Raw genomic sequence first — 17189 nt, 5'->3', positions numbered from 1 at the left:
AGTTTTGGAAGCATTATGATAGACAATGTCAGCGTAATTGTCCCGGTGGACAGATTAAACAAAGCTTATGATTTTTAGGTCCACAGTTATCAAGCACACGGTTATACAGCAGGAATCCAAACCTGCAGCAGAAACACAGATGAACTGTACATTAATGCTCGACTACAAGGAGCTACGCACCACATGTGAAATGTGCTGCTAGCTTTAGCTCTAACACACAGCGTTCAAACTCTGCTGCAGTTAGTCTCTAGTTCCAAAAACCACAATGACGTCTGGTCGAAATAAACCCTGAATTCACTGAGTTATATAGGAAAAGATCCCAGAGCTAAAAGTGGGTTTGTACCTAGCTCGTTAGCTAACTGCAAACACTCATTCATTTAATTAGCAACATAAAATGACAAGAATAGCACAGGAATCAAAGATGAGCAGCAGAAAACACAAGACAACATTCCCACGTCATGAAAGCACCAGCACATTATCAGGATTTAACAGAAGCTAATATAAACTCATATTTCACAGTAGTTTCATTTCAAACTTTCATTATGAGCCCGATTTCTATAAGTTAGCATGTTGGCTAACTACAGAGAGTGGGTTTTATTTTGAAAATCCAGCCTCCTTTCGGGTTTCCTGGTAACATCCATAGGTAACATCCTGTAACGATGTAACAGAGGGCGGAGTAGAACAGAACCTTGGACATCAGTCAAACAGCCTCACCTACACAAAGTGCTCTGCATCTCTCTGACCGCCTCCAGCTTCTGGTTACTCTGGAAACCACCGTCAAACAAAACACTGAAAATAAAAATTCTTCTGCTGTAGAAAAAGACTTCGAAGGTTTTATTTCACTGGTTTGAATCGGGTTTTCAGAATAACTGTGAAAGCAGAGTTAATCAGAAGTATGATACAGTCTGGAGTTTATGTTCCATGTAGACGTCAAATGTCAAACTTCTCTTCACAAACACAGTGTCCGTTTTCTTCATATTCCTCTCTGGTCACCACCATCTCGTCATAGTCTGGGTTGTGGGCCAGCAGCTTCCCTCCTTCCCACGCGTAACAGATGGGACTGCAAGAAGAGAAACAACTTTAAAAACTGTCAGAGACGCAGATCTGTGACGGTATCTTCACTCCAGGAATCAGAGGCTCACAGCTTGAAGTCACGTCGGCTTCATCCACACGACGACGGTTTCGTTTGAAAACACATCAACTCATTTTAGTTTGAAAACTCCTGGGCTGTGTTTGAATCTGCCTTCCCTGATTCGTCAGGCTCCTGTCACGTGACGTTCTCCCAGAAGAGCCAGCATCATATAATTTGATGCGTCCTTGCCCAGTGGACAGGTCACGTTTTCAGGCACGTTAGTATGGACGGGGATTTTCAAAAAGAGCCAAAACACTTGTGTAAACAGAGATTGACTTAGTTTGAAAATGTCGTAGTAGTATGGATGTTGCCTCAGACCGAGGCTCTCTGTCTGTCGTCACTTACTTTGCAGGTTGCAGCACTGACACGGGGATGTGGGCCGGGACAAGCGATCGCAGCTCGGCCTCCAGTCGCTGCCTGTAGCCGGAGAACAAAGTGTTTCCTCCAGTCAGGACGATGTTCTGGTAGAAGTGGGGCTGCATCTCTGATGGCAGAGGAAACTGTTAGTGGCTTTATATTCACACGCACACACACACACTATAGACCAGTGTGTTCACACCACAAGGAAACAAACTCAGTAAATGAGACGTGATCCTGAGCAGCATCAGGGAACAGCTGACCTTCTGGCAGAGACTGGATGGAGTGGACGATGGCCTCTGGGATGCCCATCTCCTGGATGCCGATGTCTGACGGGTGAAACAGCATCTCAGGAACAGCGAAGCGCTCGTTGACCAACCTCAGGATCTGCTCTCCTGTCTTATACTTTCCATTGAACACCATCTCCTCCCGGGGCTGGTGGACACAAAGACTAATGAGGACTAGTGATCAGGAGACAATGAATCAGGACCAAGGCAGCTCCTCGGAACCCCTCTGATGCTGTCTCACCTTGCAGAAGCCTTTTTTGATGGAGCTGAAATCTGGAAGAACATAATCCACCATCACAGTATTGTCCTCCCCCTTCTTTCTGAGAACAGACCACACAGAACCATCAGTCAACCACCAGCTCAGCTGGTCCAATCGAACAACCCCCCCATTCAAGAAAATAAAGAAAAGTGATATCAAGTTCGCCTGTGGATCAAAGTACACTTCTAATCTTTATGCTAAGCTAGGATAGATATTTCCTCGTTCACAGTTTTAATGCTAAGCTAAGCTAACCAGCTGCTGTCACTTCTAAAGAGGCCAAATTATCTGAAGTCACAAGATAATTAAGTCGTTAACTCAGACAAACAAGAGCAACACGCTTCTGCAGCTTCACATTAATGTACAGACGTGTTTTCTAAAAACATTACATTCAATTCAACTTTACTGATCACTGTGAAGACACAAGCAAACAGCAGCTCAGGAGCAGAATCAACAGAAAAAAGATTCTGTTGATCGCAAAACTAAAAACTTTAAGAGGATTGATGATGAAAACTAACGAGTGACGACGAACAGATGAAGTGAGCAAATGCAAAGTGTGGTGTATCTTACTGTGCCACCTCCATGTCGTCATAAAACTGCTGCGAGACGTAGCACACGTCTTCTTTCACCTGGTTGATCACGTGAGTTTCATCCATCACGTGTAACTGACTGCAAGAGATTATTCATTTGTTCTTTACTGAGAGAATCGCTGCTCGGCCATCGACAGACTCAAACACTGTGTTTATCAGCTCATCAACACTGGAGCCACTGCTCTCAGCTGTGGACCACGTTCCAGATCAGTACAGGACATCAACCTGTCAGTACTATCTGTAGTATTTTAAACTACTCATGTAGTTACAGTCCCACAGTAACAGTACTTCAGGTAGACACAGTACTTCATGTAGTTACAGTACCACAGTAACAGTACTTCAGGTAGTTACAGTACTTCATGTAGTTACAGTACCACAGTAACAGTACTTCAGGTAGTTACAGTACTTCATGTAGTTACAGTTCCACAGTAACAGTACTTCAGGTAGTTACAGTACTTCATGTAGTTACAGTACCACAGTATTAGTACTTCATGTAGTTACAGTACCACAGTAATAGTACTTCATGTAGTTACAGTACCACAGTAATAGTACTTCATGTAGTTACAGTACTTCATGTAGTTACAGTACCACAGTAATAGTACTTCATGTAGTTACAGTACCACAGTAATAGTACTTCATGTAGTTACAGTACCACAGTAACAGTAAAAATAGTGCAAGTGGTTAGAGTAACAGTATTTGCTTGTGTAGTGAAGTGTACTGGAGCAGAAGTACTTCAGTAATGATCTTAGTTACTTTTGACAGAACAACAAGAAAACCTGCAGCCAATCAGGAAGAAGCTGAGTGAGGCGGACTCACCGATATGAAATGATCTCTTTCAGGTGATTGGTCAGCAGCTTCCCTCCCACATTGATCCTGGGAGACAAAATCAACCAATAGGCCGTCAGCATTATGTCGTCATCCTCAGTGTTAACGCTGCTGCAGGTTAACACTGCTGCTGCAGGTTAACGCTGCTGCTGCTGCAGGTTAACGCTGCTGCTGCAGGTTAACACTGCTGCTGCAGGTTAACGCTGCTGCTGCTGCAGGTTAACGCTGCTGCTGCAGGTTAACGCTGCTGCAGATTAATGCTGCTGCTGCAGATTAATGCTGCTGCTGCAGGTTAACGCTGCTGCTGCAGGTTAACACTGCTGCTGCAGGTTAATGCTGCTGCTGTAGGTTAACGCTGCTGCTGCTGCTGCAGGTTAACGCTGCTGCTGCAGGTTAATGCTGCTGCAGGTTAATGCTGCTGCTGCAGGTTAACGCTGCTGCTGCAGGTTAATGCTGCTGCAGGTTAATGCTGCTGCTGCTGCTGCTGTAGGTTAACGCTGCTGCAGGTTAATGCTGCTGCTGTAGGTTAACGCTGCTGCTGCAGGTTAACGCTGCTGCTGCAGGTTAACACTGCTGCTGCAGGTTAATGCTGCTGCTGCAGGTTAACGCTGCTGCTGCTGTAGGTTAACGCTGCTGCTGCAGGTTAACACTGCTGCTGCAGGTTAACGCTGCTGCTGTAGGTTAACGCTGCTGCTGCAGGTTAACACTGCTGCTGCAGGTTAACACTGCTGCTGCAGGTTAACGCTGCTGCTGCAGGTTAATGCTGCTGCTGCAGGTTAACGCTGCTGCTGCTGTAGGTTAACGCTGCTGCTGCAGGTTAACACTGCTGCTGCAGGTTAACGCTGCTGCTGCAGGTTAACACTGCTGCTGCAGGTTAACACTGCTGCTGCAGGTTAACGCTGCTGCTGCAGGTTAACGCTGCTGCTGCAGGTTAACGCTGCTGCAGATTAATGCTGCTGCTGCAGGTTAATGCTGCTGCTGCAGGTTAACGCTGCTGCTGCAGGTTAACGCTGCTGCTGCCTCTCACCTGCGGACACCCTCCTTCATTTTCTTGCTGCGGCAGTAGGGGACGATGTGTGTGAAGGAGAATCCACTGTCGACCAGCAGACAGCAGAGCTCTGAGGGTTTGGTGTGGAAGTAGTGATGAGCGCTGAGAGAGCCGGCTGCAGTAACACACAGAGACAAATACAGCTTCTATTGCCCAACAGAAGAAGAAACCACGAGAATGACTTTGCTGCGTTTGAATGAATCCTAAACTGAGATCGAATCAGTTCATCTCTCAACACCTGGTCAGTGTGTCCTCTAGATTTGTATTCAAACAAGAAGGTGAACAAGTTTCAATCACAGCTAAAAATCCACCAAACTTCTTATTTCACCAGATTTAAGCCACTGACGGATGAATGTTGAGTTCCCGTCTGTCTCATCAGACACCGATGATGATGATTCACTCACCGTTTGTCCTGAGAGCCGACTGGAACTGATACTCCTCGAAGAGGATCTCGTTCATCGACTCCTGAATGGAGGTGAAGTTGAAGTACGGCTCCGTGATGACGATGCTGGTGTCTGCAAAATCCACCTGGATCCAAACATGAGCAGAGGAGAGAGGGATGAGGTCAGACTGAAGATACTTCCTACATTTCCAGGAAAAGAGAAGAAAACTTGTTGGTGAAGTAAAGACAAAAAAACACCTTGAACATCTCTTTTCCAAACAGATGATCCCACACTTTCCTCTGGACATCCCAGTTGACCAGATAACCCTGGAAACAAAGAGCAGAAAGATGTTAAGAACCAGCAGCTCGTGTAGTGAAGCTGCAGCTTCCACGTGGGACTCACCTTCTGGAAGGGAAGGATGTAGAAGAGACCTGAAGGATCTTTGATCTCATCCAGCTGATTGGCCGTGAAGGTTTTCAACCTGGACGTCTTGGAGCGGAACTGACAGTTGGAGATGACGCTGAGGGAGAAAAGTCAAACAAAGTCACGCTGAGGAAACTTTATGATCAAGCAGCTGGAAACTAAAGAGCTGATGCAGCTTCTCTAGTGGACAGAGTTAGAGCTTGTGTGAGTTGTTGTTTCTTCTTGTTACACACAAACACAAGTCAGCATTCATTGTGGTTTCTACTCAAAATAAGAACTAAAGAAAGACTAACACACGTCAACATGTTCACTTCACACTTCTGCAGTACGATGGATGATGTTTCCACACGTGATATGAACCATCAGACTCTGATTCCTCACTCGTTAAACAGGATTCTCAGACTGCTAGTGTTAGCACAACACTTCCTGTGTGACTGTGTGTGTGTGTAACTGTGTGTGTGTAACTGTGTGTGTGTCTGTGTGTGTGTGTCTGTCTGTCTGTCTGTGTGTCTGTGTTTGTCTCTGTGTGTGTGTGTGTGTGTGTGTGTGTAACTGTGTGTGTGTAACTGTGTGTGTGTCTGTGTTTGTGTGACTGTGTGTGTCTGTCTGTCTGTCTCTGTCTGTCTGTCTGTGTGTGTGTGTGTGTGTGTGTGTGTGTGTGTGTGTAACTGTGTGTGTGTGTGTGTGTGTAACTGTGTGTGTGTGTGTGTGTGTGTGTGTGTGTGTGTGTGTGTGTGTGTGTAACTGTGTGTGTGTGTGTGTGTGTAACTGTGTGTGTGTGTGTGTGTCTGTGTGTGTGTGTGTGTGTAACTGTGTCTGTGTGTGTCTGTGTGTGTGTGTGTGTGTGTGTGTGTGTGTGTGATGCTAACAGTGATTGTTGTTTTGTAGCATCGCGGCTTCAGAACAATGTGAGTGAAGTATTTCCGGTAGCTCGAGTTTAAAGCTCGATGCTTCCTGTCGGTTGAAGTCAGTAAATACAACCTCTTCATGTTCTCTTTGTATATTTTCTTCTTTCTTCTCTTTATATATTTTCTTCTTATTCTCATTATATATTTTCTCCTTATTCTCGTTGTATATTCTCCTCCACGCTCTTCCTCGTCTCTCGGAGTCTTCTCTCCACGGGGACTCACCTGACCGTCTCGTGGCTGAAGCCGATCTTCGCGGTGTTCGCTCCGTTGTCCAGAACTAACGTCGCCATGAAGACACACGCACACGCGCTCGCACACACACACGCACACACACACACACACTCTTCAGTCCGCCATGACGCTGAGCCTCTCCTGCAGCCAATCAGCGCCTTCCGTTAGTCTGGTGTCGTCACGGCTGATGCAGTGACACAGCCAATCAGATGTGACCTTTTGGGTCCGTTTAGGAAAGTGTCCGGGTGGAAACAGGATTTGCGTCTACTTCCGGTTGTACGCCTCCTGAAATAAATGTAATAAAATGTTCGAATTGAAAGAAACTGTCAGATGTTAAAGATTTAAGATTTAAAGTCATTTCCCTGTTTCCTCAACGGAATCTTTACTAAGATTCAACTAAACACTAATACATATACATTTCCTCTTTTTATTTTGATAAAAGGAACATTTACACGGAACTCTTATTTTGTTACTGTGAGACATTAACTGTATAAAACACACAAAGAAAACACTTTAATTAAGAATGAAAGGAGATCGACGTCTGTCCCAACACAAGAGAATCCTGGGTAAAAGACGTCAAATCATAGATTTCATGAAATGTCCCCTCATGTGTTTATGTTCACCTCCTGGGCACTGCTGAGGGGCCCATGAGCAAGGCAACCCCCCAATTGCTTGCAGGGCGCTTCTCCGGGGCTGCTCATCACTCTACCCTCTCTCTCCATATTTGCATGTCTATGAGCCCTTTGTGTGTGTGTGTGTGTGTGTGTGTGTGTGTGTGTGTGTGTGTGTGTGTGTGTGTGTGGGATTGTGGGTTCAAAACTGCACGTATGAATAAAAATGAGTGTAAAAAGAAGTTTTCTTCTTCTTCTTCATGTATAAAATAAAAAGGTGTAAATTCAAATTTCTTTGAATTCATCATTAAAGCTCGAGTGAGTCAGATTCAGGTGAAAGAATCTAATGGCAGAAATTTAATGATGAAGAATCCTCACGATGTTTTCACGAGTTTGTTTCATCTAAATTGTTTGAATTGTAGTTTTCTTTACCCCAGAAAATACCTTTATATTTAAATACTTTATATTTATATACTTTATATTTAAATACTTTATATTTACATACTTTATATTTGAATACTTTATATTTAAATACTTTATATTTACATACTTTATATTTAAATACTTTATATTTATATACTTTATATTTAAACACTTTATATTTAAATACTTTATATTCAAATACTTTATATTTACATGGAGGGGACCCTCTCTACGGAGGCCTCCATGTTTTCTACATTAGTCCAGACTGAACAAACTAAAACCTTTTGAGTTTTTATAAAAACTGAAGCTGCCACAGGTTCTTCTTCATGTTTGGAAGGAGAGGGGGAGGGGAGGGGTGTTCAGCTGCACCATGACACTTCACCACTAGATGTCACTAAACTCTACACACTGCACCTTTATTTGTGTAAAATATAATTCTACATATACTATGAGTAAAGTACAAACAGTGTGTTCGACCTTTCAGCCCAGTTGAAAAGCACAGCGTCCCTGCAGAGGAAACTAAACTTCATGAGTTGATGATTTGTTTGTGCTGAACGTTCATGTAACGACTCAGTTCACTGACAGACTGAAAAACAGGAAGTTCAGTCCTGAACTTTGGCTCCTGCAGCAGGTCGGTCCGGTTAGTCAGCTCACATACTCTGCACCAGGATGTGTTGTTAATGTCATCTGAGCAGGAAAAACTATAAAAAAGTCCCATGATCACGTGGCAATTATCAGACAGTTATCTGAGACAGCAGGTCACGCTGTGCATCTGTGCTGAGTCCTGTTGACTCTGTGCTTCTTGTGAACTAGCACAGAGTCAACAGGACGCAGCAGGACGTGTTTGTTCAGTCTGCACATGTTCATGAGGAACCAGATACAGATAATAATATCATAACTTTATTTGTACAGCACTTATCTAGACAAGGTTACAAAGTGCTTCACACAGAACCACATGGCACAAGAAGAAGAATACAATGCATTCTCTTCAGTTTAACTTTAAGAGCCAACTCATAACATAATAAAACTCAAGACCTTGAGTTTATAGAGAAACCAACAGTTCCATCAACGAGCGGCTCTGACGACGGAGGAGAGGAAAAACTCACCTGGAGGAAACCTCTCGAACCAGACTCAGTGTGGAGACATCTAGAGTCACGGCAGTTCTGGACGAGTAGTTTTTACAGAGAAACTTATGAATTAGGTCCAAGTTTGTCCTTTTGGGAAATGTCCCCATTTATTGTAAAAAATGTCCCCAGTCTCACAGAACAACCATCTATTTGAAGACTTTAATCAGAATCAGAATACATTGATTGATCCCAGGGGGAAATTGTGTTTGGTACAATTGCTCCATGCAAGAGTGGAAATATAAAGATTTAGAGAAATATAATAAAATAAACATGTATATCTTTTTATATATAAAATAAAATACGAAATATCACACAAACATGTTTAGAAAGGATGCAACTTTAATAAGTTACTGCAAAGGTCAAATCAAATGTGACAAAAGACAAAAAGTGGTAAAACTAAAAAAACGACCAGGAGCATGTTTGACTCCATCTAAAGACAAAGAGGAGCTGATCGCAGCTCTGCTCTGTGCGGAGGACGATCGGTCCCACTGGAGCAGCTGATGCAGTATTCAGGGGAAGTGTTCTCACTGCTGCACAGACGTGAGGAAGATCACAGTGGATTCACTGGAACTTACTTCATATGATCAATGAACCTCCAGCGTCCTGTGGTTTTCACACCAGCTGCAGACAGATTCCTCCAAAGTCTCTAAGTTCTAAACATCACCGGCTGCGTCACCTCGTCCCTGTGAAGAGGCGTCCCCCCCGAGAGCCTGGGGATGCATCCCTCCAGATCGATGAGCTCGGGCCACTGTTCATATGTATTCACTGCAGCGTCGTTCTTCTTCACCTGAAAGGACAGAAACACGGAGCGGACTCAAACCACGACACCAGATATTTCTTCAAACACACGATTGGTCAGTTCATTAATAAGCTGATCAACTAAATTCTACACTATAACGCGACTGACTGACACTGAACATGACTCATTCCTGCTCAGTGTGAGACGAGTCTTCAGTCTGCAGCGTTCATTTCGTCTTCTCAAAGCTACGGATACAAACGAAATGGAGCAGTACCACTGGATATTGCTAGGGGGCAGTGTAGTGAGAAATTCAAGTTGCTAAGTTTGACCACTGTTTACAACATGGCCGCTTTCGTTCTTTTCAGTGTCTTTTCAGAAACAGTGTCTCAGCTCAGGGGCTGTGTCCTTCTGACGCTGCCTTCGAAGACAGAAGTCTTATTTTGAAGGCATCTTCATTTGTGGCCAACAAATTCGTCCGCTGGGAAACGAAGGCCCAACATATCCCAGGATTCATTGCTCTTCGGTGATGACGTATCATGCCTAGACTAAACAGCTGACAGTAGACAAGTTAAACTTTCTCGTTGTGTCCAACTTCAGCTGCTAGGCAACAGCAGTCAGGACGGAATGAGGTGAAATCAATTCAAATTCATTTGTGTTCACAAATAAACAACGTTGGAGGTGGTCTTTGTGGGTCACGTCCTCGGAAGTGTTCCAACCTGAACTGAGACACAGCTGCTGTCACGACCTCCTCCAGCGTCGCACAATAAACGAGATGTGATTCAGCTGCTGTTACCTTCTCTAACGTGCTCGTCCCCGTCGCTCCTCTCCAACCAACAAACACCCAGTTATCTCTGAAGCCCAGCGACTGGATCAGAGAACTTCCCAGTTGAGAGATCAGCTTCCTCGCTTCGTCGTTTAACCTGTTACACACAAACACGTCAGAACACCAGCACGGCAGCGCTCACGTTTCACCTCCTCTGGACCGACTCCACATTGAGGACGACAAGAAGATTTATTCGTTTTCTGATTTGGTTGATGAGGGTGAGGTCACAGTTCTTTGTGCGTCCTCAGTGGTCGAAGAAGTGAACGAGAGTGTTTCTACTCCTCAGTGAAGATCGTGGTCGTTCAGTTCAAGCTGACTTGTTGAATTCATGTTCTTTCATCAAAACTCTGCGCTTGCACTCAGATATATTGTTGCTCCCATGGATTCCCTGCTCCAGCTTCAGCTCTTCACTCGGGCTGCTGTCTGTGCACTTGGAATGTTCTGTGTTACAACCTGTGAAAAATCCCCGACCAATAGAAGCCCAGGTGTCGTGTCGTCCACTGGTCGACCAAAGAACCATGTGATCCCTGCCTGGTTGCGGGTGCGTTCGCTTTACCTTAGAGCGTCCCGTGCGGGTGGTTACTCTTTAACTGGGTTCGTCCCCTCCCGCCCTCCAGGCTCTGTCTTCCTCGTGCTTTCTCTATGACTTCTTGGAATAAAAGGACGGGGGAGACGGGGGAGACGGGGGAGACGGGGCCGGGGTCATATCAGGGTTTTGATGAAAGCAACAAGTCATCTGTCAAACTGAAAGACCACGCTCTTGAATAAAGACGGAGAACACCCCCCACACTCAGGCCTGCAGCACCCGGTGGTGGGAGGAGTTACGTTTTCAGGTTCTCAGAATGAACCAGGAGGTCAAAGGTCACAGTGCCCTCACATTATTGTGAATGCAACACGTCAGGAACTGGTGGAGGGACTGAACCTGCTCTGTTTCCTGTTTCCATGACGACAGCAGATTCAGAAGATGAGAATAAAGAAACATTTACTTAGTTGCAGGATCGTCGTAAGAAGCCATCATCACAATGGTGCCCGTCTCGATGCTCTTCAGGAACCCGATGAGCTCCTTCACGTCTGCAACACAAACCCAGAGTCCATGTTTCTACCAGATCAAACGATCCGACCACACGGAACCACGCCGTCGTTAGAATCCACTCGATGACTCATCAGTTTTTACTCACCCCCGTTGTACATGTCAAAGTTACCGGTCTTCACAACTTCTCCTGTTCGATCTGTTCAAGAAGAAGAGTGAAGAACAAACCTGCAGCTTCATCATTCTGAAGAAAGAAGTGATGCACTGGTCCAACACTCACCATTCACTAGAACTATGTTTATTCCAAATCCAGCATTTTTCATCAGCAGCCCGAGAACCCTGAGGAAAGTTTCAAACATCGAATATCAATAACAGCGGACGAGCGCGGCAGCAGGAGACGACCAGAAAGCCCCAGAGGGTCGGAACCAGGACATCAGGTTCTCAACAGCTGCTGCAACGTTCACTGAATTAAATATTATCTTAAAAAGAGTTCCAGTAGAAAATACTTCACTTTATTTCTTATCCTGTATAATCATCTATAAAGCTACTGTATATTTCTACTGCATAGTGTCCCAGGTTTAACAGTTTGATGATTATCATTATTATTATTCATTATATTTATTTTGCATCATATATTTTATACATTCATTTTTCTATTTTGCATTAAAAAGGTTTATTTTCTTTCTTGTGTTTATTTTATTGGTCAATATAATGTTCTGTCAGTATCGGCCCCAGAAGAATACATATCAGTCCTGCAGATATCTCCTGCAGTGTGTGTGTATAAATATGAGTCTGGATGTTTCATGCTATAAACATCAGGTTCTCTTGTTGTTGAGCGGTTTCATGTTGTGTGTTACAACCACACAGACAGAAACACAACTGGAGTCGTTCTGGCAGAGACACTCACATCTGGGCCTGGAAGCAGATCTGTGGAGTCACGACGCTGGCGGCTCCGCTCCGGATGTAGAAGCTGAAATGCTTCTCAGGACAGTTTGGTGGCTTCGGACATGAATTAGCTGGAGAGGAGACATGGATCAGTCCATCAGCAGCTCCATCAGAAACACTTCTTCATCCATCACTCACCTGATGAGTTCGGACTGGACGTGTCGAAGCTTTTGGATAAAACTTGTACAAATTCATCTGGAAAAACAAGAGTTCACTCATGTTAAAGTCAAAACATCTGGAATTTGCACTTTCGATTTTTCAGTTTGGTTCATGTCCCATCTGCTAACATGGAGGAGGCAGGGTTTATGACCCTTGCAGCCAGACACCAGGGGGCGATCATGTGACGAGCCGTCATGTCGTCCACATTTATGACGTAAAACATCAATACAGACGGACGACAGCTGAGTGAAGCCAAAGCATCTGGATGAGTTCCCTCTGAAGCTCCCAGATGTTCAGTGTTCTCACCCACAGCTGGTTTGTGGAACTTCTGCAGAATCACGGTGATTAAAATAACCACAGGCAGCAACAACAGCAGGCACGCCCACACTCCTGAGGGCCACAGACACACGGAGGAGTGAGGCGACAGCAGACCACACGGACCAACATCATCCATCCATCATCCATCCTCCATCCATCATCCATCCATCCATCATCCATCATCCATCATCCACACTCCTGAGGGCCACAGACACACGGAGGAATGAGGCGACAGCAGACCACACGGACAAACATCATCCATCCATCATCCATCCATCATCCTGAGGGCCACAGACACACGGAGGAGTGAGGCGACAGCAGACCACACGGACCAACATCATCCATCCATCATCCATCATCCATCCATCATCCATCCATCATCCATCATCCATCCATCATCCATCCATCATCCATTATTCTGACAGATGTTAAACAGATGCTCAACAGCCCAGTTGCACAGGTTATACACACACACACACACACACACACACACACACACACACACACACACACACACCTAATGGGATGAAAACTTACTTTTTTGGGATCTTCTTGCCATTTTAGTTTTGCCTGTCAAAGGTGCAGTGTGTAGAATTTAGTGACATCTAGTGGTGAAGTGTCCTGTTGCAGCTGAACACCCCTCCCCTCCCCCCTCCTTCCAAACATGAAGAACCTGCGGCAGCTTCAGTCGTTATAAAAACTCAAACTAGTTTGTTCAGTCTGGACTAATGTAACAAACCTGGAGGCCTCTGTAGAGAGGGTCCCCTCCATGTAAATATAAAGTATTTAAATACAACGTATTCAAATACAAAGTATTCAAATATAAAGTATTTATATATAAAGCAAGAAAAATACAATTCATACAATTTAGATGAAATGAAAACATCATGAGGATTATTCTACATTAAATTATCTGCCCATAGAAACTTTCACCTGAATCTTACACTGGAGCTTTAAGACAAAGGTCAAAGGTCAAGTCATCACTGGGATTATGAAATCATAACAATGATGATAATTAGATTTCAAAATATTTCTGTGATTGACTGAATAAAATAAATGACCTGAGCTAACACATCACATCTTTCATTTAGTCCCAACAACAGAAACTATACATATACATACATATATAAATATATACATACACACATATATATATATATACATATACACATATATAAATATATATGTGTATATGTATGTGTATAGTTGAGCCTGAGAACAAAGAGTGAAAGTAAAGAGATGAACTGACCCACTCTCACGGTGAACATCCTCCGGTCTCTCTCTCTGAACTGTTTCACCTGAGCTGCTCACCAAGCTGAAAGCCTGGCCCCGCCCACTTCCCCCGCTCACCTGATGACAGCAGCTCTCTCTCTCTCTCTCTCTCTCTCTCTTTTGTTTTAATCTGAATCTGTTGAAAACACTTTCATTCTAATTTTTTATAAGATCAGTAGTAATTGTAGTAATAGTACACAGTAGATGTGCAGCTTTTTAAAAACAGTCTTTGGTGCAGCGTGAAGTGAGAAAACTTTGTGTTCATCCTCTCTGGTTTATCTGCACTGAATATTTTATTCTTAACGTTTTTCATTTAATGAAACTATATTTGCTTTATCACTGTTCATGTGTTTTATATATAAATAATAAAAGCTCAGTAATTCAGCTTGATATAAAGCATTGCAGCAACAAAACAAATGTGCTTTTATTTTGAAGACAAAAAGCTTTAGGGGAAGTGATTCTATGAATACTTTTATTGACTAAAAATCAAAACTTGTAATAATGGAAATACTTCTCCATTTCTGTTTTTACTTAAACAACCTTAATACAACACTTAACGATGTGAAGACGTGAGGAGACGAGAAACTGAAACTGGTTCAGCAGCTCCTCGAATGTCTCACAGAGGAATCTGGTTTTCACAGAGCTGAGCAGACCGCCCAGACCAGATCCTTCAAGACCCAACCCCCTGCAGAGAAACCTGCAAACTAATCACTCTCTCACACACACACACACACACACTCACACACTTTGACGCTGCTTTGTCTTCTCAAAGACTTCAGTGCTTTTTTCACATGGTGTCATTCAGTCTGAACTACAGCCGCTCGTGTAACTTGATGTTCTACAGCTGGTTCTCACATTAACAAACGATGGACGAACTCTTCTGAACATCTGGATGAACAACTGAGTCACACTCACTTGTTTTAGAATCTGCAGATGAGCAGCAGCATCACTGACGAGTCTTCGTTCTGCTGCTTCAGGTCACTTCATCATCTGTCGCTCGGGCTCCTCAGCTGTGGTAAACAAGCCTTATTTATATTATCAAGTCATCTGATGGTTATTTTCACTGATTGATATAGTTTGTCGATAAAAGTACAAATACTAAAATGCAAATATATATTTTTATTATATCTCCAGATAGATGAAACAATGGAACACATGGAGCTTGTCCAGGTGAACTCAGACGTCAGCTCCTGGTGTCACTGTCCTGCTGGAAACACATCCACACTCTGCTCAGCGACAGAACTTCTCTTCCTCCTGTTCAGAACCACAGCTACAGTCACTTCATGTTTCAACCACATCAGTTCACAGCCTCTGACACAGACTCCAGGTTTGTGTTTGACATGTTTTAGTTTCAGTCCACACACGTCATAATAAGTTGATCTCATGAGTTTTGAATGAGTTGTGCTTCTGCTCATCTTTCATGTGTTGCAGGATGGATAGAAGGAAGAGGCTGACAACTTCCTGTAGTGAAACCTTCAGTGAAGTAGCCTGTGTGTTTTATTTTTTTTAAATAAAATAAAAAATATAAAATAACATTAAACCCTCAGTTTGATCAAAGTCTGATGAGTGAACATGGAGAACGTTTCCTCCTTCGCTCCCTGAGCGTCTGTTCTCTCTCTCTGCTGAGTGGGTTCATCTCCTGAGAGAACAAGTGACTGAGAGTCTCCATCAGCTCCAGTGGAAGAGTGAAGCTGAACTGAGATCAGTTCTTAACAACCACAGTTTATCTCCAATGTTCAGCAGAAACTTTAAAACATGAAGAACTCAGCAGCAGCTCTTCTGGGTCAGGAAGCAGAGGATCATGGGTAATATCCAGCGTCCAGGTGTGTCAGCTCAACACAGTGATTGAATACATTTGTTTTTACATGAAAACCATTTCATCAGACACAGAGACCAAGAGTGATTCACTGCATGGAGCTGCAGGGGGCGCTGTTGATCAGCTACAGTTACAGCAGACCTGTTATTCTGGTTCTTGGGGTTCAGAATTTGAAGTTGGGCTCCAAAGTTCAGAAAACGCTTTAGTTTCAGACAGAGTGACACATCTTCTGTTTAGTGGATCTCAGACTCTGGACACCCCCCCCCCCCCCCAATAAAACATGTACATAACAAGTTCTGTTGCTTTCACCCAGTCTGAGTTTCCGTGTGTGTGATGTCAGCGTGTGAAGGAGTTAGAGACGAGTCAGCAGAGTGTGAATCAGCTGTGAACAAAGATCTGACCAGTTTAATAAACTGTGGATCTTTATCAGCTGATCAGTGTCGATGTGTCGTTGGATGCAAACAAATCTAATAGAAGAGAAACAATAGGTTTGATTTGTCGTGAAACTGCGGCTCAGAGACGTCGGCTGAGGAGGACGTCCTTCATGTGTCCCAGGACGGACTCAGGTTCACACTGATAACAGAACGTGGACACGTGGCTCAGACTCTGAATCTGGTCTGATCGGATCTACACCTGATCTGAGAGCGTTCACACCTGAACTGAGAGCTGCTGATCGTGATCAGATCCTGAAACCACACTGCACGTTAGTATCACATGTTAGTACCAGGTGTTAGTGCCACATGTTAATATCACATGTTAGTACCAGGTGTTAGTACTACACGTTAGCACCGCACGTTAGTACCAGGTGTTAGTGCCACATGTTAATATCACATGTTAGTACCACATGTTAGTACCAGGTGTGAACGGGGCCTCACTGTCTCATCTGAACTTAGATCCAGTGAACGACCTCAGCTCATGAACTGTGTCTGTGAGGATCATGTGGACGGAGACGCTCATGAATGTGAGAGATGAACATAATTATTTCACTGGATTCACATGAAATCATGTAAACACACGTATTCAACACGTTACTCCCACATCAGAGATAAAGGCCTCATCATCACTGATGTGTCGTATCGATGGTGATGATCATTTATTTGAATCACAGCAGCAGACACCAGCCTGATGAACAGGATCAGAACTTCTCTGGAGTCAGACGTGTGGTGTGTACAGTACAGATGTGTGAACTGTCGGTGGTTGAATGATGAGCTGTACAGCTCGAGACTGTTGACACCCCGTGGGGTGTACGTCCACAGGTCCAGTCACCCAGTGAGGTCCCTGCTCTGTCCGTCAACAGCAACCATCCACACGGGGCGCTCCACAGCGGAGCAGCAGCTCTACGTCTCCTCTGGTTTACTCCTCACCACAGGAGGTCCAGACCCCGACAGACCAGCAGCGACACCTCTACAGGGGCGTCTACATCAGGGCGTTGAGGTGTCCGGAGTGTCCGATCGGGTTCAGCATCAAGGCTCTTTGGTCCAGCACC

At 44.2% G+C, this 17189-nt stretch overlaps 3 protein-coding genes across 5 annotated transcripts in view; all 3 read right to left on the bottom strand.

Annotated features, from left to right (window-relative positions):
* Window positions 1–811: 811 nt before the first annotated feature.
* Window positions 812–6659, bottom strand: actr6 (actin related protein 6). The gene is made up of 11 exons (XM_069529127.1): window positions 6432–6659; window positions 5281–5398; window positions 5136–5204; window positions 4900–5023; window positions 4475–4610; window positions 3439–3495; window positions 2603–2701; window positions 2018–2096; window positions 1753–1924; window positions 1478–1616; window positions 812–1060 (listed from the first exon to the last, which is right to left on the bottom strand). The coding sequence occupies exons 1-11, from the start codon at window positions 6497–6499 to the stop codon at window positions 931–933; spliced, it is 1191 nt and encodes a 396-aa protein (XP_069385228.1). The 5' UTR covers window positions 6500–6659; the 3' UTR covers window positions 812–930.
* A 2261-nt stretch (window positions 6660–8920) lies between these two features.
* On the bottom strand, window positions 8921–13929 carry LOC109644063 (protein FAM3C-like). Of its 3 annotated transcripts, XM_069529112.1 has the most exons (10): window positions 13865–13929; window positions 13153–13185; window positions 12604–12687; window positions 12277–12333; window positions 12101–12209; window positions 11474–11532; window positions 11342–11392; window positions 11150–11234; window positions 10134–10260; window positions 8921–9388 (listed from the first exon to the last, which is right to left on the bottom strand). In XM_069529112.1, exons 1-10 carry the CDS (start codon window positions 13881–13883, stop codon window positions 9248–9250), a joined length of 765 nt encoding a protein of 254 aa, XP_069385213.1. In that variant the 5' UTR covers window positions 13884–13929; the 3' UTR covers window positions 8921–9247. The 3 variants fall into 3 exon arrangements, with proteins under 3 accessions (XP_069385213.1, XP_069385214.1, XP_069385212.1); XM_069529113.1 differs by lacking the exon at window positions 12604–12687 and having other exon boundaries at window positions 13865–13898; XM_069529111.1 differs by lacking the exons at window positions 13153–13185; window positions 13865–13929 and having other exon boundaries at window positions 12604–12763.
* Window positions 13930–14986: 1057 nt separating this feature from the next.
* LOC109644062 (uncharacterized) overlaps window positions 14987–17189 on the bottom strand; it is a 10207-nt gene continuing 8004 nt past the window's right edge. Inside the window, exon 13 of the mRNA XM_069529104.1 lies at window positions 14987–17189. This exon is cut by the window's right edge and continues 500 nt beyond it. Coding sequence (XP_069385205.1) covers window positions 17120–17189 — 70 coding nt within the window. The 3' untranslated portion in view covers window positions 14987–17119.

Source organism: Paralichthys olivaceus, chromosome 7, assembly GCF_024713975.1.
Source record: "Paralichthys olivaceus isolate ysfri-2021 chromosome 7, ASM2471397v2, whole genome shotgun sequence".
NCBI lineage: Eukaryota > Metazoa > Chordata > Actinopteri > Pleuronectiformes > Paralichthyidae > Paralichthys > Paralichthys olivaceus.
The sequence above is the reverse complement of the archived record's forward strand: the minus strand, read 5'-3'. Positions and strand labels throughout refer to the sequence as shown.

What these genes read in the sequence shown, in the direction of transcription:
- actr6 (XM_069529127.1), bottom strand. Translation starts at nt 6,499, where the DNA reads ATGGCGACGTTAGTTCTGGACAACGGAGCGAACACCGCGAAGATCGGC. An exon ending in TTGGAAAAGAGATGTTCAAG is followed by an intron (nt 5,024 to 5,135) that starts GTGTTTTTTTGT and finishes GTTTGGATCCAG; the next exon opens with GTGGATTTTGCAGACACCAG. An exon ending in TCAGTGCTGCAACCTGCAAA is followed by an intron (nt 1,061 to 1,477) that starts GTAAGTGACGAC and finishes CTCTTCTTGCAG; the next exon opens with TCCCATCTGTTACGCGTGGG.
- LOC109644063 (XM_069529111.1), bottom strand. Translation starts at nt 12,751, where the DNA reads ATGGATGATGTTGGTCCGTGTGGTCTGCTGTCGCCTCACTCCTCCGTG. An exon ending in TACGACGATCCTGCAACTAA is followed by an intron (nt 10,261 to 11,149) that starts GTAAATGTTTCT and finishes TGTGTGTAACAG; the next exon opens with GTTAAACGACGAAGCGAGGA. An exon ending in GGACGAGCACGTTAGAGAAG is followed by an intron (nt 9,389 to 10,133) that starts GTAACAGCAGCT and finishes CTGTCCTTTCAG; the next exon opens with GTGAAGAAGAACGACGCTGC.